A 27,881-nucleotide genomic window follows, 5' to 3' on the forward strand; every position below is an offset into this window, starting at 1 on the left:
GCAGCAGATTTTTGGTGTCATGAAAGGACAGCAATATGTAAGTTGTTTTATTTGTTTGCTATTATTGCAACTTTTGGGTAGGTGGCCAAGTTTGCCAATGGCACCAAATTAACCAGGGTTGGTTACAAACGAAAAGGGATTATTGCAAAGAGCTCCGAAAGGACCTTTGGAAACACGGTGAATGAGCATTAAACCGGCCAGTGTGCTTCAATGTAAGTTTGTGTGAAAGTGATGCCTATCAGGGCAAAAGATGTACTGATGCAGCCTTTTGGTGCATCTACTGTAGCTTGGCACTCTCCACAAATGCACTGCAAAATTTACTTGCTTGTTTAAAAAGCATTTCTAACCCGCTTGTTATTTAGAAACCTCGGACTGGAATACAAAAACACAGCTTGAAAACAGTAAAACAGTATTCTAAAAACAAATAACGGGCCAATCTTATAGGTCAAGGAAAGTCTAGGCAAAAATGTGTGCCATTACAGGGTGACTTGAATTGATGGGCAGTGCATCATGTTGCGTAGAAGGAAGGATAGCAGTAGCATTGGCAGAAAATGTTTGTTTTGGGTTCGCCACCCTATGACATTTTATATGGTGCCACGAGGAAAATTTTCCTGCAATATTACATAGGTCTAAACATATCCCTGTGGGATAGCTCAATTGGCAATGTATGAGACTCTTAATCTCCAGGGTTGTGTGGCAGCTAGACTGGTGACTGGGAGTGGCTGCCAAGACCATATAACACCGGTTTCTGAGCACAATTCAAAGTGTTGGTGCTGACCTTTAAAGCCCTAAATGGCCCAGTCCTGGCAACTCTCAGGTGGGTGCCATTGGCATTCTAAGGGAAGAAGGGAGGCCTTCATGGCGAGTTCCAGCACCTCTTTTTCTAGAAAGATAGCTCTGATTGAATGTCCACAAGGCCTTGTTTTAGGAGAGAGGGGGCGGTACTTTTCTCCATCCCCTTTCTCAACAGTGGTACCTTGGGTTAAGTACTTAATTCGTTCTGGAGGTCCGTACTTAACCTGAAACTGTTCTTAACCTGAAGCACCACTTTAGTTAATGGGGCCTTCTGCTGCCGCCACGCCTCCAGAGCACAATTTCTGTTCTCATCCTGAAGCAAAGTTATTAACCTGATGTAATATTTCTGGGTTAGCAGAGTCTGTAACCTGAAGCGTATGTAACCTGAGGTACCACTGTATAGAGTTTATCATGTTGCCTCAAACTCGCCTTTTCTCCAAACTGAAAAAAGCACAGTCCTCTCAGTTAGAGATTATACTAACAATTGCAGCATGCAGTTAAGATCCTGGGAAATGCCGCTTTTTAAAAATTTATTTCTCACTCCTATTAAGTGGGCAGTGTTGAAACAATTGAGTTAGTTGTGTAGGGTTCTTTTCTTTTTCTTCTTCTGTTTCTCCCCCACCCCTCCCTTTGTTTGGAGCATGAGCTAACACCACAACTGACTGTTACTTCCTGGCCCCGGTTTCATGCATGTAGGGGGAGAGAGAGACAAGTCGATGCCAGCAGTAGCCGGAGGACCTCAGCTTCTTCTTATACTCCTTCGTGAAAAGAGAGCTCCAAGGCACTTGAGAAGAACCGGGAGCTGCTGATCGCAAAGGTAAGCCATCGCTTGTGTTTTCTGGCACTGGCATTTTCTGACACGGACGCCCCATTCGGTGCTCGACTGGGGTTGCCCATGTGGCGAAACACAGCACCACCCTTTGCAGCTTTACTCAGAAGCCTGCCTTACTGGGTCCAGTGAGATTTACTCCCTCGTAGAGAAAGCAGCTGTAGGATGATGACAGGCAATTATATGCACACATAGATAATACATAGGTAATAGAGAAGCACCATTGCTCAACATTACCACATGCATCCTCGTGATCACGCTGACCGAGAGGTTTTTGTGACAGTTCAAATACCTTCATAGCAGAGCACGTGTTTCGTTTGAGACTGGGAATGTTTTCTTTGTAATTCCGTTTCACATTGGTTTTGCATGCCAGCTTTTGGGGGGGTGAGGGGAGGAGAAAAGATATATATAGTGCTATTTCCTAGGAAAAGAGGTGAACTCACCATGAACGCCTCCCTTGTTCTCTTATCGTGGCAATGGCGCCCACCTGAGAAGTGCCAGAACTGAGTTCCGGTGAGTTCCACCTGAAAAAAGCCCTGGGTATACATTTTTGAATACAAATATATAATCACCCCAAAGCCTCACGGGTGGAATGCAAGAGTAGGACCTCACAGTTCAAGGTGTTTATCACAGGAAATAATGTGTATGTCACCTACAATCAGCTCTCATAGAAAGCCACTGCCTGTCTGGAACCAAGAGCTGGTGTAATGTAGCGGTTGGAATTCTCAGGAAAAAGATCTGTGAGACCCAGGTTCACATCCTCACTCCGTCCCAAAACTTGCTGGATGACCTTGGGCCGGTTTCTATCTCTGCCTAGCCTACCTCTCAGGGTTGTTTGTCATGATCAAATAGGTGCATGGTTAGAACATTTATTCAGTACGAATTGTAGTGGCTGCAAAATCCAGATTGGGAGAGTGAGATTGTGATGGCTGGATTTGTGCATTTGGCTGAGGAGCTGTAGCTCAGCAGGAACTTCCAGACAACGTGTTTGTTGATCGTTCATCCTGATTTTGTTTTGAGGAAGGTTAGATGAAGCTGTGTGGAAGAAAGTGAGAGCCCACACTTTCCAGTGCATTTTCGCGTCACTTTCTTTATTGCAAAAAGTCCGATACTTTGGGGAAGCGGGTTTCTTCTGCAAGACTTCCCAATCAACTTAGACTTGTTTAACCTTAATTTGTCGGCATGTGATTGAATCCCTTACAAAAACAGTGACATCGGTGTCTATTTATTTACATGCACAAGATCCCAAGTTAGATCCCTATTTAAGCATTTTAAGTGTCGGTCTGTGCTGGGATGTTAAAGATCTGCTTAAAGGTAAAGGCAAAGGGACCCCTAACCATTAGGTCCAGTCGTGGCCGACTCTGGGGTTGCGGCGCTCATCTCGCTTTATTGGCCAAGGGAGCCAGCGTACAGCTTCCGGGTCATGTGGCCAGCATGACTAAGCCGCTTCTGGTGAACCAGAGCAGCACACGGAAAAGCCATTTACCTTCCCGCTGGAGCAGTATCTATTTATCTACTTGCACTTGACGTGCTTTCGAACTGCTAGGTTGGCAGGAACAGGGACCAAGCAACGGGAGCTCACCCCATCGCAGGGATTCGATCCACCGACCTTCTGATTGGCAAGCCCTAGGCTCTGTGGTTTAACCCACGTCACCCGCGTCCCCCACATCTGCTTACCAATCTGCAAAGACTGTGCTGGGCTAGATTCAGCAGCTTCAGAAACCCAGTGTAAGTACCTTGGTTTGTGTATCAGACCAGGGAAGTCTAGCTTCAAATGAGGCTAGTCATTATCTCTCAGCCTGCCCTACCTGACACGGTTGTTGTAGAAGAGGGTAAAATGTAAGAGAGAAATACATGTGCAGATCTGCCTCTAGCTGCTTGGAGGAAAGGCAGAAAATTCCTGCAGCAAATAACTAAATCTGTATGCTCACATGTTTTCAGGCACGAGATCTTATAGCCATCTCTGTACTTTGGATATCTGCTTGTTGTTGGGCTTTTTAACATAATGTTTGTATGTAAATTGCTCCCCTTTTGACCTGTGACATCAGACAGCCAGGTCTATCTGCTAGCGGGACAATGGGTTTCCCACCCACTCCTTTTTTTTCCTGAGGGTACAGGGAGGTAAAGAGTCTATGGTCACATCCACAGCATACATTTAAAGCACACTTACATCACTTTAGGAGTCATGTTTTCCCCACCCACAAAAGAATCCTGTGAACTATAGTTTGTTTGTTAAGGGTGCTGGGAGTTATAGCTCTGTGAGGGGTCCCTTAGCAACTCAAAGCATACTTAACAAACGACAGCTCCCAGTATTCTTTGGGGGAAGCTGGGGGGGTTGTTCAGGGGGTTTCATTGGGGGTTTTTGTTGCTGTTCATGATGTTATTTCTTTGTACCTTTATTTTTAGATCTTACTATGATGGAAACCGTTCGGTTTGGCTGTATATTTTCGATGTGTTTTATGTATCGTTCTTGACCACTTTCCTTCCGTTTGCAATTATGTGAATTTTTTAATGTGGTAAATGGCCTGGAACGTGGTTTTAACTATGGAAAGGTACAAATAAAATGATGGTGATGACTGTTTGAAGTGGTATAAGAGTGTATCTTGTGGATGTGAGCTTAGTGGCGGGCTGACCCTGTCTAATTCCAGCTCTGAATTAAGAGTAATAATAATAATAATATTTTATTTATACCCCACCCTTCCCAGTTCAAAAACTGGGCTCAGGGTGGCTAACAACAAATTTAAAACACTTAATTGTAAAAGCAGCATAAAATACAATATAAAAAACATGAATAATAATAAAATTCAAAATTCAGATGGCTGTGACTTCTCTGGAGCTCAACAACCCAGGGATCCTCTTTCGTTGCCTCATCTTTATTTCACAACCGGGGTTGCTTTGTACATTCCACCCATTCCATTAGCTTTTTAAGAAAATGTGAAATTGAGAGTTGGCAGGAGGCTTTTTCATTCTTCCATCCTCCTCCCAGATGCACCTTGCCTTTCTTCCCTGTGACTTTGCTAAGGGCTCTGGATGATAAAAGCCCAGCACCATGATTATTGCTTCTGTGTCCCACTTCTCATTTGTGGAGGGGCCTTACCCTAGAGGTCAGGGACAAACTTTGCACATCCCTTCCTTGTTGGACGGTTGCCTGTTTCTCTGCTCTGTAAGTTGACTCGCTGCTGCTTCCTTTCCCAGTCCATGGTTGCTGTAAGCTTTGTGTTTTCGTTTTAATTTGGGCGTGAGCTAATTTGCACTTCCTTTGGATGATTTCGATCTAGGGACATCCACAATATACACATAAACACAGAGAGAAAGAATTGCCTTTATTTATATATTTTTAAAAAGTGCATATTTACACAGGCATGGCTTCATCCAAAGATTCCTAGAAAATGTAGTTTACCCTTCTTCTTCTTCTTCTTCTTCTTCTTCTTCTTCTTCTTCAATCACTCATAGCCGAGTAAGATTGTCTTCCATAAACACAGTTTTTAAAGTGAGTCCGTAGTAAGTGACTGTGGAGGCCAATTCTGGATCCACACATCCTTCCACAGTGGGGCCATTGGTTTCTGGGCGGGAGTTGATCACGGTGTGGATTTGCCAAGCATGCCTTCCTCTTAGCACGTTTCTCCCTTGCGTCCTGAGTTCGAGTGTCTTCAAAGCCCATGACACCTTTGGTAAAGGCTGTTCTGCAATTGGAGCACTCGCAGGCAAGTGTTTCCCAATTGTTTGTGTTTTATACTACATTTTTTAAGATTTGCCTTGAGACCTCTTTTGTTGACCACCAGCATTACACTTTCCATTTTTAAGTTCAGAATAGAGTACAGTGGTACCTCGGGTTAAGAACTTAATTCGTTCTGGAGGTCCATTCTTAACCTGAAACTGTTCTTAACCAGAGGTACCACTTTAGCTAATGGGGCCTCCCACTGCCACCACACAATTTCTGTTCTCATCCTGAAGCAAAGTTCTTAACCCGAGGTACTATTTCTGGGTTAGCAGAGTATGTAACCGGAAGCGTCTGTAACCCGAGGTACCACTGTAGTTGCTTTTGAAGACGATAATCAGGCATCCACACAACATGACCAGTCCAGCGAAGGTGATGTTGAAGAATCATTGCTTCAACACTGGTGATCTTTGCTTCTTCCAGTACACTGATATTAGTTCGCCTGTCTTCCCAAGTGATGTGTAAAAATTTTCAGAGACACCATTGATGGAATCTTTTGAGGAGTTGGAGATGGCGTGGTCCATGTTTCACAACCATACAGTAAGGTTGGTAGGACAATATCTTTGTAAACAAGCATTTTGTTTTCCTTGCGGATGTCCCGATCCTCAAACACTCTGCACTTCAATCGGGAGGAAGCCACACTTGCAGAGCTCAGGCGGTGCTGGATTTCGGCATCAAACTCTGTTGCAGGGGTGAGGCAGTTCTCCATAGACATTGGTCAGTGTAGGTTAGATTGTAGAGCCAGGGGCCTAAAGAAGAGATGAGGAACCTATGGCCCTCCAGTCATAGTTAGACTCCAACTCCCATCAACCCCAGCTGGTGTGGCCAATGGTCAAGGATGATGAGAGTTGTAGTCCAACAACATTTGGAGGGCAACGGATAAGCCTGGCATAACAGGATCTGGCATCAGGGCTGGACCAGGCCTTTGTTGTTGTTGTTTAGTCATTTAGTCATTTCCGACTCTTCGTGACCCCATGGACCAGAGCACGCCAGGCACTCCTGTCTTCCACTGCCTCCCACAGTTTGGTCAGACTCATGTTTGTAGCTTCTCGCCCTCTGTCGTCCCCTTCTCCTTGTGCCCTCCATCTTTCCCAACATCAGGGTCTTTTCCAGGGAGTCTTCTCTTCTCATGAGGTGGCCAAAGTATTGGAGCCTCAGCTTCACGATCTGTCCTTCCAGTGAGCATTCAGGGCTGATTTCCTTAAGAATGGGAATGGCCTTTAGCCAGCCTAAATGGTCAAGGAGGGGCAGTTTATTCCTTGTTGGCATCCATTTATCTCAAGGGTCAGTGGGGTGCACCTCCGTGGGGGGGAAGTAAAACCACTGTGTTAGCAGCACCAAAGTGACCTCTCTGGGGCGTGAGTCTGGGCAGTGTGTCTGGAAGTCCTGGGCTGCCCAGACAACGACACCCCCCTCTCGGCCTTGCTGATGTGCTTCAAGGGAAAGCAGAGCAATACATCTGGCATTAGCTTGGCTGCAGAAGTTGCTGGAAGGAGACATCTAAGACAACCATCTTAGGGACTCCGCTCCAGATATGTGTAGGGTTTACTCCAGAGCCTTTCCTTCTCCTGAAGATATCCTGCAAAGCAGCCGGGGTTTAGGACCAGAGTTTTTCTTCTCCTAGATGGGCTCCCTTCCCAGGTGAATGAGCCCTCTCTGCCCCTCACTTCCTTCTACAGCACGTGCAGAAACCGCCTTCTTGACCATTGGACCCACTATTGGTCCTGTTTGCTCAATCCCCTGGAGCCTGTCTTCGCATGCAGGGAAAGTCCCTAACTCACCAAGGGTTTGAGACCCATCAGGTAGCCTCTCCTGGTTTAGCCAGCCAGTTTAAGCCCTTTCCCGAGGTGTGGCTACTTTTGCATGCTGACAGCTTCTAGGAGCCACAGGTGAGAGCTGAGTGACCAAAGGTGGTGACCAAAGGTGGACAAACTACCCCAGAAGGGGCATGATGTGTCCCCCGACAGATGTACTATACTTCCCCTAACCCTTATGTAGTCATCCCTATGTACTCATTCATGTTTTACTTACATTCATTAAGGATAATAATGATCGTTATTGCTGTTACCTGTACAGGCTCTGTAGCGGCTGTAGGCCAAGTCAGGGAGCCAGTGTGGTGTAGTGGTCAGAGTGTCAGACTAAGACCTGGGAGACCAGGGTTCAAATCCCCACTGGGCCATGAAACACACTGGACAACCTTAGGCCATTCACTGCCTCTCAGCCTAACCTACCTGACAGAGGATTAAGTGAGGCAAGGGAGAACCACATAGGCCACCTTGAGCTCCTTGGAGGAAAAGTTGGGTTATAAATGCAATTAAATAAAGTAATTAAGTAATTAAAACACTGAAAGGAGCAAGCAGGCCAACCTCACATCTCTCAGGTTCTGTAAATGATAGAAACTTGCTCTTCTTTTATCAAAATGAAAGCTGGGGATCTGGAGAGTATGGTTCATTGGAGAAGGGAGTTGCAATGAATATACAGGCTTCTTTCTAAATTCCCATTTTCCCAAATTTTGCTATGCAGTTCTCCAGCCAAGAACTGTGTACAAAAATGTACCTGCTACAGTAAAGTGTACATATAAATGTGTCCATATTAGTAAAAATGACATATAAAAAATGAATTACATTGTGAGAAACGGCTTGTAAAAAGGTGTCTATTCGGCAAAACTGCCTAGAAAAATGAGGAAAATTTCAGCCTATAATGTGGATGAATTTTCGCAAGGGACTTTTTTTTAAAAGAAATTTGAAAATTGCATTGTGTCAGGTGTGATGAGGGTGAGAACGGGGCTTCAAAGGAACAATCGGAAGCTTAAAATTCCCAGTTGTTCCTTTGATCGAGCAAGGTGAGCTGGTTATTTCCCTGATCGAGCAGGCACACCTCCCAACATCCACCCAATGTGATTCTCTTTCAAACCTCCACAGTTTAAAAGCAAAACACAGAGGGATTGTTTGAAAGCGCAATCCCACCCCATCCAAGCACACCTTAACTCAAGGCTTTCAAATACCCCCATCCCAAGCTTTGCAAGCCGATCAGGACAATGCTGAAGGCTTTAAAATGAACCCCCATCCTCAGATCTTTGTTGGAGAAGCATGGAGTAGAGGGCATCTGAAAGCCCTTGATAAACATCACCATGTTATGATGTTCCCCAAGGGCTGTTTGAAAGCCCTGTGATTCCCGACAATGGGGGCTTCAAAGGGAAGCCTCACCTGATGTAATGATGACATTTGGTGATTGACAGGTGGGCGACCGCATGCCTGTCAACTTTAGCTCACTGGGATGTGGGTGGGGCTAAAAATCAGGCTTCTCCGGCCAGAACAGGTTCCCTTAGAGCCTCTTCATTAGTTCTTGACATTCCAAAAAGAAGGTGATTCATCCCTTCCACCCACCTTGGTGCATTACTGATGCAGCAAGCTGGGAACTATCTGCTTTCACTTTTGATATGCTCAGCTCTTCTGTCTGTGGGTGGAATGACCACTAGATGTGAAGCAACCGCCATAGCTATGGTTTGTCAGATCAGACATCCCACCTAACCATAGGTGGTGCGCAAGCTACAACTTGCAAAGCCACTTGAAAGCATGGTTTCTAAGTCTGGTTGGAGAGCAAATTACAGAAGCTTCTGAGAACTGCGCACATCTGTCCTGTGTGGCAAACCACTGACCTGCTTGTGGTAGTAGCCTTCTCAGTGAAGGGCATTCAGATACTCAACTTCCTCTGCCAACGCATGTTGCCCATTGGATCCTCCTGAGAAGGACAAGGTATAAGAGAACTTCCTGTTCCAGACAAGCCTTTCTTGATCAACAAGGTATGAAGAACATAAGAAGAAGCAATGGCCCATCTAGTCCTGTATCCTGGTCTCACAGTGAACAACCACATGCTCTGATGCTGACCTTTCAAGCCCTAAACAGCCTCGGCCCAGTATACCTGAAGGAGCGTCTCCACCCCCATCTTTCAGCCCGGACACTGAAGTCCATCTCCAAGGGCCTTCTGGTGGTTCCCTCACCACATGAAGTGAGGTTACAGGGAACCAGGCAGAGGGCCTTCTTGGTGGTGGAACACCCTCCCTGTGGAAAACCCTCCCATCAGATGTCAAGGAAATAAACAACTACAGTGGTACCTCGGGTTACATACACTTGCAGGTTACAGACTCTGCTAACCCAGAAATATTACCTTGGGTTAAGAAATTTGCCTCAGGATGAGAACAGAAATCGCGGTGCGGTGGCAACGGGAGGCCCCATTAGCTAAAGTGGTGCTTCAGGTTAAGAACAGTTTCAGGTTAAGAACGGACCTCCGGAATGAATTAAGTACTTAACCCGAGGTACCACTGTATCTGACTTTTAGAAGACATCTGAAGGCAGCCCTGTTTAGGGAGGTTTTTGGTGTTTGATGTTTTATTCTGTTTTTATGTATGTTGAAAGAAGCCCAGAGTGGCTAGGGAAACCCAGCCGGATGGGTGGGGTATAAGTAATATATTATTATTATTAGGTAAAGGGTAAAGGGTCCCCTGACCATTACGTCCAGTCGTGACCGACTCTGGGGTTGCGGCGCTCATCTCACTTTATTGGCCGAGGGAGCCAGCATACGGCTTCCGGGTCATGTGGCCAGCATGACTAAGCCGCTTCTGGTGAACCAGAGCAGCACACGGAAAAGCCATTTACCTTCCCGCCGGAGTGCTACCTATTTATCTACTTGCACTTTGACGTGCTTTCGAACTGCTAGGTGGGCTGGAGCTGGGACCGAGCAACGGGAGCTCATCCCGTCGCAGGGATTTGAACCACCGACCTTCTGATCGGCAAGTCCTAGGCTCTGTGGTTTAGACCACAGCGCCACCCGCATCTTATTATTATTATTATTATTAACCCACAAGCAGGACCGGAACACAAGAGCTCTCTCACCTCCTGTGGTTTCCAGCAACTAGAATTCAGAAGCATTGCTGCCTCTGACCATGGAGGCAGAGTATAGCTATTATGGTTAGTAGCCTTTGCTAGCTCACTCCTCTGTGAAAGCCATCCATGTTGGCGGCTATCACTGCTTCCTGTGGCAGTGAGTTCCATAGTTTAGCTATGTGTTGTATATTGTAAAATGTATTGCTTAATCAGCCCCACTGCATAGCTGTCAAGTGTCCCTTATTTGAAGGGACAGTCCCTTATTCCAGCGCCATGTCCCGCTGCTGTCCCTTATTGATGGATGTCCCTTAAATGTCCCTTAAATGATGTCCCTTAAATTTCAAAGGAAGCAGCTCCTCTCCCTCCCCCCCTGCCGGCCAGGGAGGAGGGAGGCTCCAACTGTGTTGCTTGGCTGTGTTGCTCACCCAATAAGAAGTCTAAGAACGACTGAGGGGTGAAGCTTGCATGCCTTGTGTGTGGCTAGTTAATGCAAGCTGAGGGGGGTTTTGAATGCTGGACGCCATTTTGTTGCACGTGCTGCTGCAAACTTTGCAGTGCAAAGTCAGGCCGGGGAGCCATCTTAAGTTGAGGCTGCATAGGCCTTGTGGTGCATGTGATTCAGATTCTATCCAGTTGAACCTCTGGTTACAAAGTTGGTTGGACAGTGTTCTCGAAGCTACCAGCATGAGTTTGACCAGACTGCAGGAGGACAGGAAGACAGGAGTGCCTGGAACAGGTGAGGCTGCAGGTCCCTTATTTTGGCTGCTGGTCCCTTATTTTCAAGGCTGCTGGTCCCTTATTTTCAAATCTGTAAGTTGACAGCTATGCCCCACTGCCCCCTCCTCTAAGCAGTGTACATAGAATCATAGACTTGGAAGGCACCGCAAATATCATCTAGTCCAGCCCCCTGCAATGCTGGAATCTTTCGCCCCACACGGGGCTCAGATCCCAGGACCTTGAGATTAACATTCTCATTCTCTAGCGACTGAGCTAGCACTTGTGGAACAGTATCAAATATTCAATAGACAACACTAGTAAAATTAAACTTGGAAACAGATAGACGTAATTAAATGCATCGGGGTATAGACAAATAATCAGCAGTTTTTTTAAAAAAAACAGTACGATGCGATAATCTTTATTGTCATTGTCCCATACAGAACCATGAAATTGAAAAAATCTACATCAGACGTTCAAAAACCAACAAGCCTGCTATCCCACCTATCCCAGCCTGGTTATCCCCCTAAAAACTCTGATACCCCATAATTAAATACAATATACTCCTATAGAGACTACCTTACACTACGTTTAAAACCAAAATCGCATTTGGATAGAAACTCTTTCTCAGGTGGGTGGGTGGCCCTGTGGGTTAAACCACAGAGCCTAGGACTTGCCGATCAGAAGGTTGGCGGTTTGAATCCCTGCAACGGGGTGAGCTCCAGTTGCTCGGTCCCTGCTCCTGCCAACCTAGCAGTTTGAAAGCACGTCAAAGTGCATGTAGATAAATAGGTACTGCTCCGGCGGGAAGGTGAACGGCGTTTCCATGCGCTGCTCTGGTTCGCCAGAAGCGGCTTAGTCATGCTGGCCACATGACCCGGAAGCTGTACGCCGGCTCCCTCAGCCAATAAAACGAGATGAGCGCCGCAACCCCAGAGTTGGTCACGACTGGACCTAATGGTCAGGGGTCCCTTTACCTTTACCTTACCTCCTTCCAGAAGGCAGAAGCTGAAAGAGATCATTTCTGGGATGTGCACTATCCTGCACTGTCTCTGCAGCTTTCCTGTGACACCTGGAAGCATAGATTTGATCCAAGGTGGGAAGAGTGCACACCTAATAACATTACATTTCTAGGTAGGATCACTTAAACTTTTTAACAGTTGTCAAGAAAAGCACAGCAAAGGCACCAGCCTAATATCAAAAGGCAGGGAGTTTCAGAGAACAAATGTTGCCGCACTAAAGCACTGGTGGTCTCTGGCGAGTGCAGGACAGAGATTATATGGTGCTTGCAAAAGTACCAGTTCCACAGATCACAACAGTCAAGTCCTACTCAGAGTAGACCCACTGGAATGAAAGGCTATCTTTGCCATGTTCATTAACCTATGGGTGTACCCTGCAGAGGATTAAGCATTGGCATCAACCCCCAGATCCTTATAATACATACTGTTGCCAAGTATTACTTTCCCCTCGAGATGGTAGGCAAATGAGTCCTCCAGCAACTAATATTCTCAGGTACCCTTTAAATGTTACAGAAACTAGACATGACAGGGGTTTGGCGTGGGGTGGAACCCGTGAGGAAGACTCTCACTCTCTTAAAAAAAAATATATATATTTATTGGTGTTTCAAAAAGTTACAAGAATAAAAAAGAAAGAAAAAGGAAAACAGAAAATACAAAATACAGAAGAAAAAAAAACAATTAAGAACAAATCCATCTTTCCATATCTTATCTATCATTTGCTTGTTTCCTTGACCTCCTCACACCTCCCTTTTTTGTATTCTAGTTCATTAGTTGTTTCAGCAAATCCTTTCCTTCTTTGTTTTTATCTTACTAATTTATCTTAATATATTGTAACTTTACATTCTGACCTGTTAACAATCCATTTTTACTTAATCCTTTATAACATTACTGCTAAAACCACATAGCTTCATTCCACTCTCACTCTCAAGGTTCTTTCGCCTTGCTAGCCTGTGGGCAGCGGAACCAAGCTGAAAACACAATTTCTTTGCAACCAATTTGTGGTTGCTGAGCTTTGTGAAGAGGAAAGAAAGAGTTTTGCTAGCTGCCTTGTAGTTTGGTGTCTCCAGGGCTACCCATGCCCAACAGAGTGCAGAATACCACAGGCCCTTGTAGAGGTCTAGAAGACTTTAAGGTATCTACAGTGGTACCTCGGGTTACATACGCTTCAGGTTACATACGCTTCAGGTTACAGACTTCGCTAACCCAGAAATAGTGCTTCAGGTTAAGAACTTTGCTTCAGGATGAGAATAGAAATCATGCTCCGGTGGCGCGGCGGCAGCAGGAGGACCCATTAGCTAAAGTGGTGCTTCAGGTTAAGAACAGTTTCAGGTTAAGTACAGACCTTCGGAACGAATTAAGTACTTAACCCGATGTACCACTGTATCCGTTTTGCTCAGGAACTGGACAGAGACAGCAGAAGGAAGAATAACTGGGTATTACCTTGGAGTGATAATTTCAAATATTTTCAAGAAATCTTGTATATACAGCTGACAGACGGATAGTTGGATAGTTTTATTCTGTATTCCTCTCTGGTCCTCCCCCCACCCCACCCCCACCCCGGTCCTTTTAAAATTCTTTATACCTCTCCGGTCCTTTTTTCTCCCTGTGTGAGAGGCAGGGAAGTGAAGATCTCCCAGGGTGCGAGGCTGGGGGAAGAAAGGGATGCTCCCAGGTGAGAGCTGGGAGGATACACCTTTTTCTGCATGGGACAAAAGTTAAGATACAGTGGTACCTTGGTTGTCGAACTTAATCCATTCCAGGAGTCCATTCAACTCCCGGGACTGTTTGAAAAACAAGGCGCAGCTTCCGATTGGCTGCAGGAGCTTCCTGTACTCAATCGGAAGCTGTGTCGGACATACAGCTTTGAAAGAACGTTCAAAAACCGGAACACTTAAGTACAAGTAACAAAGCGTTTGAGAAACAAGGTATGACTGTATATCTGTGAGAGAGGGCTTCACATTTTTCTATCTCTCTTTCTTTAGCTCTCTTTTCTTCCTTTCTTCTTTGTTTAGATCAGTTTGTTTTTTATTGTACTACGCAAAAGTTTTAATAAAACCTCTTTTTTTTTTTAAAAAAGGAACTGGGTAGAGATGGTAGCAAGCAAATGAGAACAAGTTGTTATCTAATAACCCTGGAATGTATGCTACTAAGGTTCTTTTGTCATGTTAGTTTCCCCTGTAATTCTCATAGTCAACAAAGATCAAATTAATTCCCCATTGTCATCATCCTGTGTCTATACCATTCTATAGTAAATTACGCTCAAGGCGGATCACAACTCGGGGGGGGGGGCGGAATTTCCCTACAATTCATAATTTACAGAATACAACAAGCTGCTTTCTTTTTGCTTTATGTTTATTTTTATTTAAAAGAAAGAGGGGGAAGTAACTCAGGGTCCCTTCTACAAATCTATGATTTGATTATTCAATGAAATAATCGGTAAGTTAGTGAAAGCCTCTCATCCAAAAATATTCCACAAAATTGAACTATACCCTTAATAAGGTCTAACAACAAAATGCAAAAATAAAAATAATGCATCACCAAAAATTAAATCTTGGTGTCAACAGAAGCCTTGAACACCACACCACCCTGATCACAGAGCAGCTCACAAAATATACTATTACTATAGCGCTTGCCAACCTGGCACTTTCCAGATGTTCTGGACTGCAAATTCCCATCAGCCCCAGCCAGCGACGGTGGGAGTTGGCATCAGGAGGGCACCAGGTTGACAAATGTTGGAAGACGAGGCGGTAAACAACTAAAAACTGGATCAGTTCATAACCCACTAACCTAACAGTAAAGTCAACAGGAAATTTGGTTGCCGTTGTTATTTCTTCACACACTCTGTCTGTTTTTATCTGCTCTCCCACCCTGCTTCTCCCACACTGGCAACCTGTGTTACCACGCAGACATGCATGGCCTGGTGTGATTCCCTGCTTGGTTCAGTATCTAAACACCTCCGTTCTTTTCACTTTCCCCTACAACAACAGGACTGACTCTAAGTTTGAGCCAAGCTGGCACCCTTACCCAAAGAGGCAACAGGCAGCAGCAACCTAGCCCATGCCAGCCACTGTTTAAATTTCCCACAGTGCCTATATTTCTCAAGAATATTGTGGGAAATTAAAATGGCAGGTTCCAAACACCAACTGGGAGGCCCCCATCTTTGTTTCCCACAATGCCCCGGGAAACATTACGTTAAGGGCATTGTGGGAGATTCCTGGAATTGTACCTGGCTAGGACCTTCTGCATGCAAAGGAGATGCCTCACCATTGTGCTACGGTCCCTCCCAGTGATTTGGGAATCACTGCCCCTAAGGCGTTAGGAGATAATATCGTTACAAAAGTTGCGTGCCACCCACACCCTCTGCCAAGCTGCAACAAGAGCCCATTGGGTACCAGGCATTCACTCAGGGTCTGTGTTCCTTTGGAGAATTGAGACATGGCAGAAACTGTTGTAGTTTTAAGAAATATGGCTTATTCACCTATTTACACTTCAGTCCATATCTTACAGCATGGTCATTTCAAGAGGGGCTTGTCCCTCACAGCAAAGCAGCTCTGGAGTCCAAGGCATCTCTCCCAGCCAGCCTTCAGCCAGCCTGCCCAAGATGAATCCCAGTCTTTATTCTCCCTTCTTCTTCCCAGAACACCCTGCTAAAAACTCTCTTTTCACCTCTCACCCAGTTAACCCTAGGGTTTAGCACTGCCCCCCGTCTATAACAATACAGTGGTACCTCTGGATACGAACGGGATCCATTCCGGAGCCCCGTTTGCATCCTGAAGTAAATGTAAGACGCAACTGCGTGTCTCCGCGGGTCACGTTTCACCGCTTCCACGACAGCGTGTGACGTCGTTTTGAGCGTCTGCATGAGCAGCAAAACCCGGAAGTAACGCACTCCGTTACTTCCGTGTCGCCACAGAGCGCAACCCGAAAATATTCATCCCGAAGCTACTTCAACCCGAGGTATGACTGCATTATGCTGTTAAGAACTCTCCCAAAGAGGAGCTTTGGGGCATTTTTGAGTGGGCTTTGAACAGATGTTTCTACTATTTCCACATCCTCTTTCATAGAACAAGATGCCTGTTCTCAGGTCCTCTTTTTAAAACTAAACAAAACATAGGAGCTGTTTCCTTAACACTGAAGAGAGGAACCCAGTCATCTTGCAGACATTGGGTGGAACTGTTGGGACCGTGTGACTTTTTAGTCCAGGGAAAAGGCAAGTAAGAGGGGACAAGACAGAAGTCTATAAAAGTCTTGCGAAAAGGAAAGTGGTGGGAAAATGCACATGAAAGTGTGGAATATGCCTTGCTTTGACACAGCTCCATTTAACCACTTTGTAAACAAATCAAGATAAATGCTCATCAAATAGGCAACGTTGTATAATCTGCAGACCTATCAGGAGGAATGCTCATAAACAGCCCCACATAAGCAAATCAGGACAAGTGCTCATAGGTGTATAACCTCCCTGCAAGCAAATCAAACAAATCTAAGAAATGGAAGAAAGGTGAAATCACAAAGGAGGAGTATACATGAGTAGCCAGTGGTTGCAGGGTGAAGGTTGGGCTGGCTAAAGCTCAGAATGAGCTCAGGCTTGCAAGAGAGGCCAGTAATAATAATAATAATAATAATAATAATAATAATAATAATAATAATAAAGGTTTCATCGGATATGTCCGAAACAACAGGAGGAAGAGGCAAGTGGTAGGTCGTCTGCGTGAAGAAGATGAAGAAAGGCTGTTGGGTGACAGCGAGAAAGCAGAACTACTCAACACCTATTTTTCCTCTGTCTTCGCCCAAAAGGAAAGCAGTGCCAAACCTAGTGGTAACAAAATAAATGATGGAAGGAGCGAGTGTGACGTTAACATATGAGAGTTCTGGAGGTGAAATAGTTAAACAGGTTACCCAATCAGGACCCAGGGGGTGGAGACAGAGGGACTATAAAACCAGATCTGGGAGGGGCAAAGGAAGGAATTTGTTGGGAGTTGGGTGGTTGATTGGAGTGGGAGTGAATTAGGATAGAGTCTGTGGGTAGGTTGAGTTAGTGTAGCGAAATAAGCTGAGTCAGGAACAGTTAGGGGCTAGGAAGACAAGTAAATATCTGAGAGGTGGTTTAGTGAGTGAGAGCTGGTAGCGCAAGTTATAGGTCTGGATAGGCACCCCATGAATGTAATTGACCGATACTGTTTATGAAACCACACGCTTGTTCAACTGCAATAAATAAACAGAAGTTTATGTTCCAATGTAACCCTGACTGGACTCAGTATTGTACCAGGTAGGGCCTGGGTGGTGGCAGCGAGAAATAAAGTGGTGGCACAGGGATCAATAGACGGTGAAACGTCCGGGGACCCTGTGTGATCGCCACAGGGAGTTGCAGCCCAAGATAGGAAGAGAAGTGGTAAGGGAACACCCATCTACTTTAAATGAATTCAAATCTCCAGGGCTTGATGAGCAGCACCCAAGGGAACTAAAGGAGCTTGCAGGGGTAGTCTCAGAGCCTTTGTCTATGTTCTTTGAGAATTCTTGGAGAACAGGTGAGGTCCCTCCAGACTGGAGGCAGGCAAATGTTGTCCCCATCTTCAAAAAGGGGAGAAAAGAAGACCTGGGTAAATACCAACTGGTGAGCTTGACATCAGTATCAGGAAAGGTCCTAGAACAGATAAGTCTGTGAGTGCTTAGAAAGGGATGCTTTGATTACATGGTTTTCTCAATGCCAGGTGAATCTCATTTCTTTTTTTGATGGAGTTACAAGCTTGGTGGATCAGGGGAATGTTGTGGACATAGTGTATCTTCATTTCATTAAGGCTTTTGACAAAGTCCAACTCTATGAGTCTGTTATTCTATGAAACACACGATAAAGACTGACCATAATCTATCCTTCCTGTAGGCTTTGGTCAAGCAAATCAGGTTGAACACCCAATAAATAGGGCAGCTGGAGGAACCCATAGTTGCAAAACCCGGCCATTTCAAAGATGATCCTAAGCAAAACTAAATACATAAACAACAAAAGCACCACACGAGTGCCCCCCCCCCATTTTAATACCCCTGTTGTTTCAGCAGGTTTTGCTGCTTGACTATCCTACCCGCCCCCTAAAAGCCTGCCCAACCCTGTCAATATCCTGTCCTGCACTGGCAAGGTGTGTTAGCAACCTGACCGCAGCCTGAAAAGCAGGTGTTTTATTTCACAATGGATCTGGCTGTTCTTAGTATAGAATAACCACAACTTAAAGACGCACAGCAACCGTTGCTTTCTGAAGTGGAAGTTCCCGCCGGTGCTAAGAAGAGCAGTAGATGTGCATTCGGTGTCCAGGCGCATTGATCTTACTTTTATTTACTCATAACTTTATTTATATGCCACCTTTCTGATTCTGGTCCAGCCAAAGGAGCCCACAATATCGCAAAGAGCACAATGGGTGCTGTTGTGAACACCCTCGTCTCCGAGTGGCAAGAGATTCCAGGAGTGCCTGCACATAACCAGGCTTTGGGTTTCCTTGGGGTTTTTCCACAAGTGTTTTTCTAAGGGACTCTGAGCAACATGCAGAGTTAATGATTAACTCTTTCTCTGCCACCCACTTTTTTTTGTCAAGGGCCACCTGAAATCAGGCCAAGGGCTGGTGTTTGCTCACACCTTGTCTTCCAAGAATGGCCTGCCTTGCAGCCAGGCTGCTTAGGACAACCTGATGATAAAGATCATGGGTGGGCAAACTAAGGCCCGGGGGCCGAATCCGGCCCAATTGCCTTCTCTATCTGGCCCACAGATGGTCCAGGAATCAGTGTGTTTTTACATGAGTAGAATGTGCCCTTTTATTTAAAATGCATCTCTGGGTTATTTATGGGCCCTGCCTGGTGTTTTTACATGAGTAAAATGTGTGCTTTTATTTAAAATGCATCTCAGGGTTATTTGTGGGGCACAGGAATTCGTTCATTATTATTTTTTCAAAATAGAGTCTGAGGGACAGTGGGTCAGCCCCCTGCTGAAAAAGGTCTGAGGGACAGTGGGTCAGCCCCCTGCTGAAAAAGTTTGCTGACCCCTGATAAAGATTTTCCAGAGATCCCTGGGATACCTCTGAAAGGTTTTCATTGAGGGATGCTTGAAAACCTTAGGGACATAGGAAGCTGCCCTACCCTGAGTCAGACCATTTGTCCATCTAACCCAGTATTGTCTACACTGGCTGGCAGCAGCTCCCCGGGGTTTCAGGCAGGAGACATTCCCAGACATACCTGAAGGTGCCAGAGACAGAACTTGGGACCTTCTGCATGCAAGGCAAATGCTCTGGCACTGAATCATGGCCCTTCCTTCAGAAGAAACTCCTTGAACATAGTTTCAAAATCTAGATAATCAAATTGCCCAGAGTGGCTTACCTGAAAGGCAGTACATTCCTGGAGTACTGCAGATTTTAATATTGTTCAGCTTGAAGCAAATGGATGCATAAAAACTGACTCCTCTTCCTGGAATAAAACATTGTCCAGACAATGTATTAAGAAATGCATTAATGTGTTAGGTATTGTTCAAAACTTTACTTGCAGAACTTTCTTCCAAAACAGATACAAAGCAATCAAAGATACATCCAGATAGTTCCATAAGACACATGTCTGCCCAAGGCATACATTCATCTTCTTAGAAATAAAATAACATAACCAGAGCTGACAAACATAGCGCTCTCTCTCTCTCTCTCTCTCTCTCACACACACACACACATATATACACAGAGGCTCCATTAGCCTGCATTTGAGCCCAAGACTGTAAGCTCCTTGGAGTGAGTAATTTGCACATCCTTCACTCACGGAGCCTGGGAACAAAGAAACAGCCACCAGCCTTCCAAGATGGCAATTTACAATTGAATACCTTGATTAGGTGATCTAAAGTTAAACACTCATATGATAGAGCAGAGAACATTCTCAGTTAAGTGTTAACTTAATCAGAGCTCAGAAAGCTCTTGGTATGCTGCTATGGAAAATCTCCAACGTCAGCAATACACATTCAAGCATTCTCCATTTTGGTGTCAGTTAAACAATTATACTTAACATGGAGGGTGGGGAGTAGGCAAATTTCAGCCCTCACATGGCCCTTGGTCTAATTTCCTGGGGGTGGCAAAGGGGAACAGCAGGGAGAGAAAGAGAAGGAAGTGAGCACCTCCCCTTCTTTGGATCTGGCTCCTTCCACCACTTCCCTGTAACCCCTGGCAGATAATCCCCAGAAGATACGTCACCCTTAGCAGGAAAAGGTTCCCCAGCCCTACTGTAGGGCAACAGTTAAGTCTGGCCAGTGAATAAGCCCTCTACAACATTCCCCATGATCCTTTGCCTCATGCGAGGGTTCAGTGGCAGGTGTGCCAAGCAGAAGGGCTCCTTGTGAGACAAGTTGGTGCAGAAATGCAACAGGCTGCAAAAACTTTCCCTGAAGCTGGAAAGTATCAAAACCACAAGCCCAATGCAAATTCTAATTTGTCCAATCCTCTTTTAAAACCATCCAAATTGGTGGCTGTTATGGAGCGAGTTCTCTAGTTATCTATGCATTGCATGAAGAATTTTGTCACCTAGATACATGGAACTGAAGCGTGGGTAGAGATGGTTTCTCTAATCCTAAACTTACTTCTCCACATTTCCACATCAGTCCTTGTGAAAATTCCCCTTCATTTTAGTGCAAATTCCTCCTAATATCCTAATTTTTTATTTTCCTTTTACACGATCTTGCCTAATACACACGTTTTTGCAAAACAGATTCCCCTAAGATAAGTGCAATTTTGTATGTTATTTTCGCCAGCATGTACATTTCTGGAGAACTGCATTGCAAAATTCAGAGAACCACAAATTTTGACAGGAGGCATCATTTGGGGGAGGGGGGTTTTGCATCATTTTGGGAAGTGTGAACTGGGCAGGTTCACCGTTAAATGTGAATGCCTTCAAATGTTGTGGTGCAGTTCTCCTGCAAAGTAATGTGCAGAAAGTCATGCACAAGTGAAAATAACATACAAAAACATTCCTCTTTGGCTGATTGACATCCAATGCCCTTTTGAAATGTGTTGGGGAAAGGGGGTTTATTGGGTTGTTTTTGTTAGTTATTTCTATTATGTATTTCGTATTTTTATATTATGGTTTTGTGTTGTAACCGCCCTGAGACCTGTGGGTGTAGGGCAGCATATGAATTTCTTGCACACACAAAAGTATATTAGTCAAAACTGCATGCAAAAATCTGAGCATTAGAATAATTCAAACCAAATGCTCACAAATTTTCGTGAGGCTTATTTTTATTATTATTATTCAAATTTCTGCGGAAAGGTAAAGAACTTGAATTTAAGCCTGGGGGGGGGGATGAAAAACAGGGACCCAAAACGGGCAAATCTGTCCATCCTTAATCTATCGAAACAGTTGGGTTTGGCCTTTAAGGTGCCACAGAGGGTATTCTCTCTCTCTCTCTCTCTCTCTCTCTTTCTTTCTTTCTTTCTTTCTTTCTAGCTGGTGCGACTTGCATAATTTCTTACACATAGTGGAACAGGAAATATAAAAGGCAGAAGGAACTGAGAAAAGGGGGGGGCCTCGCTGGGAGGGATAGGGCTGTTTACGTTAACTGAGGCCCCAGCCATTTACAACTTTCTCTCGACGGCAAGGCTTGCAGTTGGTTTCTGTGTTAGCTTTGCAAGAGGCGATGGTGAAAGGGCTCTTGCACCATGCAGACGCTCTCGCTATTGAGCTCCAGTGGGCTTCCAGAAGTGGAGCAAGACCCAGGCAAAATGTCCAGAGAGGAGGGAAGTCATGGCTTTGAAGCAGATCATGAAGCTCGCCAAGGAAGAAAATAAAAGTCCCCACCAGAGAAGAATCCCTGGGACATGGGTGGCGCTGTGGGTTAAAGCACAGAGCCTAGGATTTGCCAATCAGAAGGTCGGCAGTTCGAATCCCCATGATGGAGTGAGCTCCTGTTGCTCAGTCCCTGCTCCTGCCAACCTAGCAGTTCGAAAGCACGTCAAAGTGCAAGTAGATAAATAGGTGCCGCTCTGGCGGGAAGGTAAATGGCATTTCTGTGCGCTGCTCTGGTTCACCAGAAGTGGCTTAGTCATGCTGGCCACATGACCCGGAAGCTGTACACCAGCTCCCTCAGCCAATAAAGCAAGATGAGCGCCGCAACCCCAGAGTCGGTCATGAATGTACCTAATAGTCAGGGGTCCCTTTACCTTTACCAGAGAAGAATGGCAGATCAAGTTGATGGATTACGCGGAAATGGCTAAAATGACCGGAAGAATCAGAAATCAGGAAGACCAAATTTTTAATAAGGAATGGGGGGTGGGGATTTGTAATTTATCTTAAAAACCATTGTAAACAGTTAAAATCATTAGTGGGATTGGAATAACACTTGTAGTTTAATGGTGAATTTTCGACACAGTGGAGAGGTAAAAAGATTTGGGTTATTATAAAAGATGCAGGAGGAAATGATTAGCAATAGGACCCAGAAAGGGGAGGAGGGAAGTCCAGGAGGTTCTTTGAAATCTGGTTTCTATGTTGTATGTTGGATATGTGACTGTATGGGACTGCAAACTTTTATTCTGAAAAACCATGTATACAGTCATACCTCGGGTTGAAGTTGCTTCAGGTTGAGAGCTTTCGGGTTGCACTCTGTGGCGACCAGGAAGTAACGGACAGCGTTACTTCCGGGTTTCGCCGCTCACACATGTGCAGATGGTCAAAATGATGTCACGCGCATGCGCAGAAGCGGGGAATCGTGACCCGCACACACGCAGATGTGCAGATGCGGGTTGCGTTCGCTTCAGGATGTGAACAGGGCTCCGGAACGGATCTCGTTCGTATCCAGAGGTACCACTGTACAAGCAAATGCAGACAGTTTGCAAATCCACTGCAACCAGGATAGGAAAAGAAGCAATGCAAAGCTGTGTTGGGAAATAGGAAAAGAGAAGGGCCATATAGCTCAGCAGCAGAGCATCTGCTTGCATGGAAGGAGTCCCAGGTTTAATCCCCAGACAGGGCTGGAATTTACCCCCTGCCTGAAACCATGGAGAGTCACAGCCAGTCAATGCAAATAATCTTGAGCTAGATGGGCCAGTGGTCTGACACAGCAGAAGACAGCTTCCTGTGTTTCTGTGAAAGATCAAGCGTAGCCTTCATTTGTGGGGTAAACCAGCATCAGAACCACAATGGCAGACAGCTCATCCCTCAGTCTCTTCTTGTTCTCTCTTCGCTTGTTGTTGATGTCAGAGGTTTCAGTCCACGGCTCCCTTGACCAACTGCGTTCTTCCTGTGGGGCTCAGGAGCCCAGTTAGGTCCCCCCCCCTTGCCTGCAGAGCTGGCAGCCTCTCACCCTTTTTCAAACACTCCCTTGTGGGGTGTTCCCTCAGTCTCCTCTCCCCTCTCCTTGAGAGTCCTGCAGGCAGATGCTGCTGCCGCCCCTGGTCTCTGAGCTGCCCCACCCCACCCCAAAGAAAGGTGCCTCCTTATACTGCCCCACAGGGGCCTGGAACCTGCCTGTCCATTCCTAGCAGCAAGGGCTGGCAGACTGACTGGCTGGGCTCCCTTGCCCGCTTGCTTGCTTACTCCGAGGCCAACTCAGCTCCTGGCAACCAGCGGCGTAGCTACCTGCTTGGGTGCCTGGTGTGGCACACACGTCCTGCAGCCAGGGGCGGAGCGAGCTGCCCAAGGGGGCAAGGTGAGCCAAGGCAGAGTGCACTGCGTGGAGCCTCTCTGGAGCCTTCCCCTCAGCTGTAGGGCGGCTGAGGCTGTGGGCAGACGCAAGCCCCACGCTGCTCGAAAAAGTAGCACGGAGCGTGCAGAAGAGATGTGTGGCTCAGGCACACTGTAGGCGCCCAGTGCCCCCCGCCTCACCTAGCTATTAGTGGTGTAGGATGGGGTGTGTGGCGGGTGCAGGAGTTATTTTTCCCCAAAAAAAGTGTTGAGAGCCCAATTTTTATTTACTTATTTTAATAACACATATTTTTGCCATTTTGTCACCCCCCTCAGTGATGACACCCGGGGCAGTCCGCACCCACCGCACTCCCCTTCCTACGCCACTGACCAGCACCCCCTGACCAGCCACAAAGGCACCATTCACCTGCTGAGCTTGTAGCCAGGGCTGCTGCAACAAACAGCTGTGCAAGCCTTTGGGAGGCAGAGATGCGAGAGGGCATCAGAGGAGGGAGGGAAAGAAAGAGGAACAGAGGCCAGTGTTGCCCAAGCATCCCTGACCATCATTCAGGGCACACTGGTTGAAAACCACTAGTTTATGTATTTAGTTTTGCTTAGAATCGGTTTATCCAATTATCTGTTGCTTTATTGAAATCGTTTTTAAAGGGCAAGATTACTCTACAACAGGGTTTCCCTAACTATGGTCCATGAACTTCATTCAGATGGTCTGCAAATTATCGTGGGATTTGCAGTTGAAGATGGGAGACAGCACTTCTGTTGCATTTAATATTCATAATGATCTTTAACCACATTTCATTGCTTCTTTTATCTTTTTTTATTGTACAACAATTTGCATTCCATTTATGAGACAGCATCTAGCACAGCACTTTGGAATAGCTACAACAAGCAGAAAAATCATTCAGTGGTCTGCCAAGAACCTCAGTGCTCGGGGTGAGGGGAGTTGAGGAACCCCAGCTCTAGGAAATTGGGTTGAGAGGAGAGAAACAAATAGACACAGAGATTCTTGGTGACATCACAGGTGCTGGCCAATCAGCACTATATGCAGCCACCATTAAGCTGGACACAAGATAGGAACAGTATGTTTGGGGTGAGTGCAGTGCATATTGTGCATATTAAATTTGAGACACACCCTTGGCTTGACACTCTGCAAGAATTTGCAAACCTGACTGTGCTTTTAGCCTCTTGAGTCATTTTCAAAACTAAAAGGTGGAGAGCTAGAAAATTCCCCAGGCATGCTCTGTTTAGGTATTGCATTTATATTCCATACTTGCAGGGTTCAAATAAAAACAAAATCCTTCTCAAGCTGCCAGGCAGCCTCCCTTCCTGCCCCCATTGTCTGCTACACATGGGCTTGACTGAGGTGTAGCCCTGTGTTATGTACTGAAGTTCTCACCCTGGGCCAGCAGGGGGATACTGTAGATAGTTCAGGTCCCCATATGCAAATAAGGGATCGAAAGTGACGTTCAGGGATTGGATAGTTACAGAAAGTTGTTACAGTTACGTTGTACTGGAGCTCTATATAAGCAGGCTGGCTGAACCCTTCAGTTCAGTTCTGTTCTGGCCTATGAATAAACAAGAGCTATTTGAAGAATCACTGTGTCGTCTGATATGTTCACCCACAACTTAACACCCTGGCTGCCATAAAGGTGGATTGGGGCCTTCTTAAAGGGGCATTCGTGCAAGGCAATCCCTTGCAGATCTTCTCAAGGGGCCCCTCCCAGCCCTACCAGGCAATGCTGGGAATTGAACTTGGTACCTTCTGCATGCAAAGCAGCTGTCCTACCACTGAGCAAGAGCCCTTGCCCTTTCATTAGGGGCTTTGCATAAATGGTGGCTTTCGAGGGGGGCTTGAAGAAAGATCGCAGGCCAGCATTGGCCTGTTCCCATTCCTTAGCGCATCTAACTTTCTCCGTTTTGCTTCCAGACCTTCCAAAGGCCCAGATGAAGGAGCCCAGATGAGTAACTCCATGTGCAATTCCACGGCCATGCCGTACAAAGACAGCCAGCATCTTCTGGTTGCGGTATACAGCACCGTCTTTATCATAGGCATCCCAACCAACTGCTTAACTGCCTTCTTGACGCTCGTTCAGATTCGCAAGGGAACCATCGCTGCCATCTACCTCTTCGGCCTCTCCCTTTGCGAACTGATGTACCTGTGCACCCTCCCTCTTTGGATCCTGTACGTGCAAAACGGCCGCGATTGGAAGATGGGGGACCTATCTTGCCAGGTGACCGGATACATCTTTTTCTGCAACATCTACATTAGCATTCTATTACTGTGTTGCATCTCCATCGACCGCTACGTGGCGGTCGTGTACGCGCTGGAAAGTAGAGGGATACGGCGCCAGAGGACAGCTGCGATAGTCACCACCTCCCTCTTTGTCACGGTTGCTGTGATCTATTGCCCTGTTTTTTTCCAGGAAGAAATACAGCAAACGCACAGCAAGATCTGCTTTGAAACGCCGCTCAACCGCCCTATAGCCTTTTACAACGTGGCACGGTTCTTTGTGGGCTTCCTCGTTCCATTCACTCTGCTCCTTTTCATGAACTACCGCATCTTCCGGTGTATCAAGAGCAGCTGCAGCCTCAGCCCACCCCAGAAAACGAAAGTGAAGCACCTGGCAATTGCCATCATTGCCATATTCCTGGTCTGCTTCGCCCCTTACCATGTGGTGCTCCTCATCAGGTCCGGAGTCTACTTTCTCCGCCCAGCGGAGAGCTGCAGTTTCGAGAGAGGCATCTACACGATCTCTGTAGTGTTCCTCTGCTTCTCCACCGCCAACAGTGTGGCCGACCCCTTCATCTACGTGCTGGCTAGCGAGAACGCCAGGCGTGAAATATGCCGGGCTTTCGCGGCGTGTGGGATTCAGCTGTCCAGCAGCTCCAAGATGGACAGCAGCAAGGCCGACGATTCCCAAAGGCCGACGAAGGAGACAGGAAATAAAGAGGGCAGGTAGCACCACCTCCTCTGCAGGACTTGTGTGTTAAAAAGCAAGTGGGTGGGAGGCAACGCCTTCATCTTCCCCTTGTGTCACTTGGGCTGAGTCACAACTTGCCCACTTTGGGGGATAAGCACTGGCCAGTGCACAGTGCGGTCTCGTTTGCATTGTGCGCGATGAATAGCCCTTTCAGCAAATCCTGGCTGTTTTGCATATCAGGATGATGTCATGATTTCGTAACTTGCAGCTGAATCTGGGGAATGCTTGCTGATGCACCAGTGAAGGACCCCACAATGCTAGGAGACCCTGCTGGTGAGGAAGCTGGCGTCGCTTGTGCATGGTTTATTATTTATTGTCCCTTGTACCAAGAGGAAAGGGTTGGATTACAGCAGTTCAAGAGAATTCTAAATGCAGAGAGGAAACTACTGCATTACCTCTTTGGGATATCCTTTTTTTTTTGTGTGCGATATTGGACCTTGTACAAAAACTCACAAGTTTGTATCTTGAATAAACGACCAACTTCATCACTGCATGCTCCACGTCTAATGTTCACAACAAACGCTGCACGGAAAGCATGTGGCTCTCTCTCTCTGCATGTGGGGGTTAATGGGGGGGCAGTCACACTAGAGCAGGCATGGCCAAACGTGGCCCTCCAGCTGTTTTAGGAATACAGTTCTCATCATCCCTGACCACTGGTCCTGTTAGCTAGGGGTGATGGGAGTTGTAGTCCCAAAACAGCCGGAGGGCCAAGTTTGGCCACCACTGCACTAGAGCAACTGTTTCACACAGTTGTTGATGGTGTCGTCATTTAAGATGTCCGTGTCTGCATGGCAAGATCCTTGTTCTGGCTTCCAGTTGCCAAAGAACAAGGAGGATTCTTTCCAAAGACTTTAATGTTTAGATTGCTGCAGTTCCATCTGCAGATACACAGCTGCTCTGCCTGCCAAAGTGTTGATTTGACACTGTTACCCCTCTTTGCTATCCTATATACAGGAATAGGGCAGGCAAACTTAGACATATAAATAAGTTTGGAGAGAGAGGCTCTGTAGAGCCTATCGCCTTCCCTCCCTCCCGCCTCATGGCTTTCAAAATTAACCTTTATATCATTGCATTTTGTACATTTTCCAGTTCTAATTATACTCATTACAAAATGGCTCAAAATTTCTCATTACAAGTCTTTAGACAACCCTGCTAGTGATGTTAATTGCTTACAATAATCTTTCAGATATCATATAAATTTACTCCAGTCCTTTTAGAATACTTGATCAAGCTGGTTTCAGATTTTTCCTGTCAGCTTCGCCAGTTCTGCAAAGTCCATCATCTTCATCTGCCACTCTTCTTTCG

General features: G+C 46.0%; 1 protein-coding gene and 1 long non-coding RNA gene across 2 annotated transcripts in view; one reads left to right on the forward strand and one right to left on the reverse strand.

Moving 5' to 3' along the window:
• The window catches only part of LOC309345425, a 469,580-nt gene that overhangs the window by 291,148 nt on the left and 150,551 nt on the right, over positions 1–27,881 (reverse strand). The gene's annotated exons all lie outside the window — the stretch shown is intronic.
• Positions 1,378–27,069, forward strand: GPR132 (G protein-coupled receptor 132). Its single transcript, XM_081865198.1, has 2 exons — positions 1,378–1,612; positions 25,523–27,069. The coding sequence occupies exon 2, from the start codon at positions 25,554–25,556 to the stop codon at positions 26,553–26,555; it is 1,002 nt and encodes a 333-aa protein (XP_081721324.1). The 5' UTR covers positions 1,378–1,612; positions 25,523–25,553; the 3' UTR covers positions 26,556–27,069.

The sequence above is a fragment of the Podarcis erhardii genome (assembly GCF_964252035.2).
Source record: "Podarcis erhardii genome assembly, chromosome: 1".
In the NCBI taxonomy this organism is placed as follows: Eukaryota; Metazoa; Chordata; class Lepidosauria; order Squamata; family Lacertidae; genus Podarcis; species Podarcis erhardii.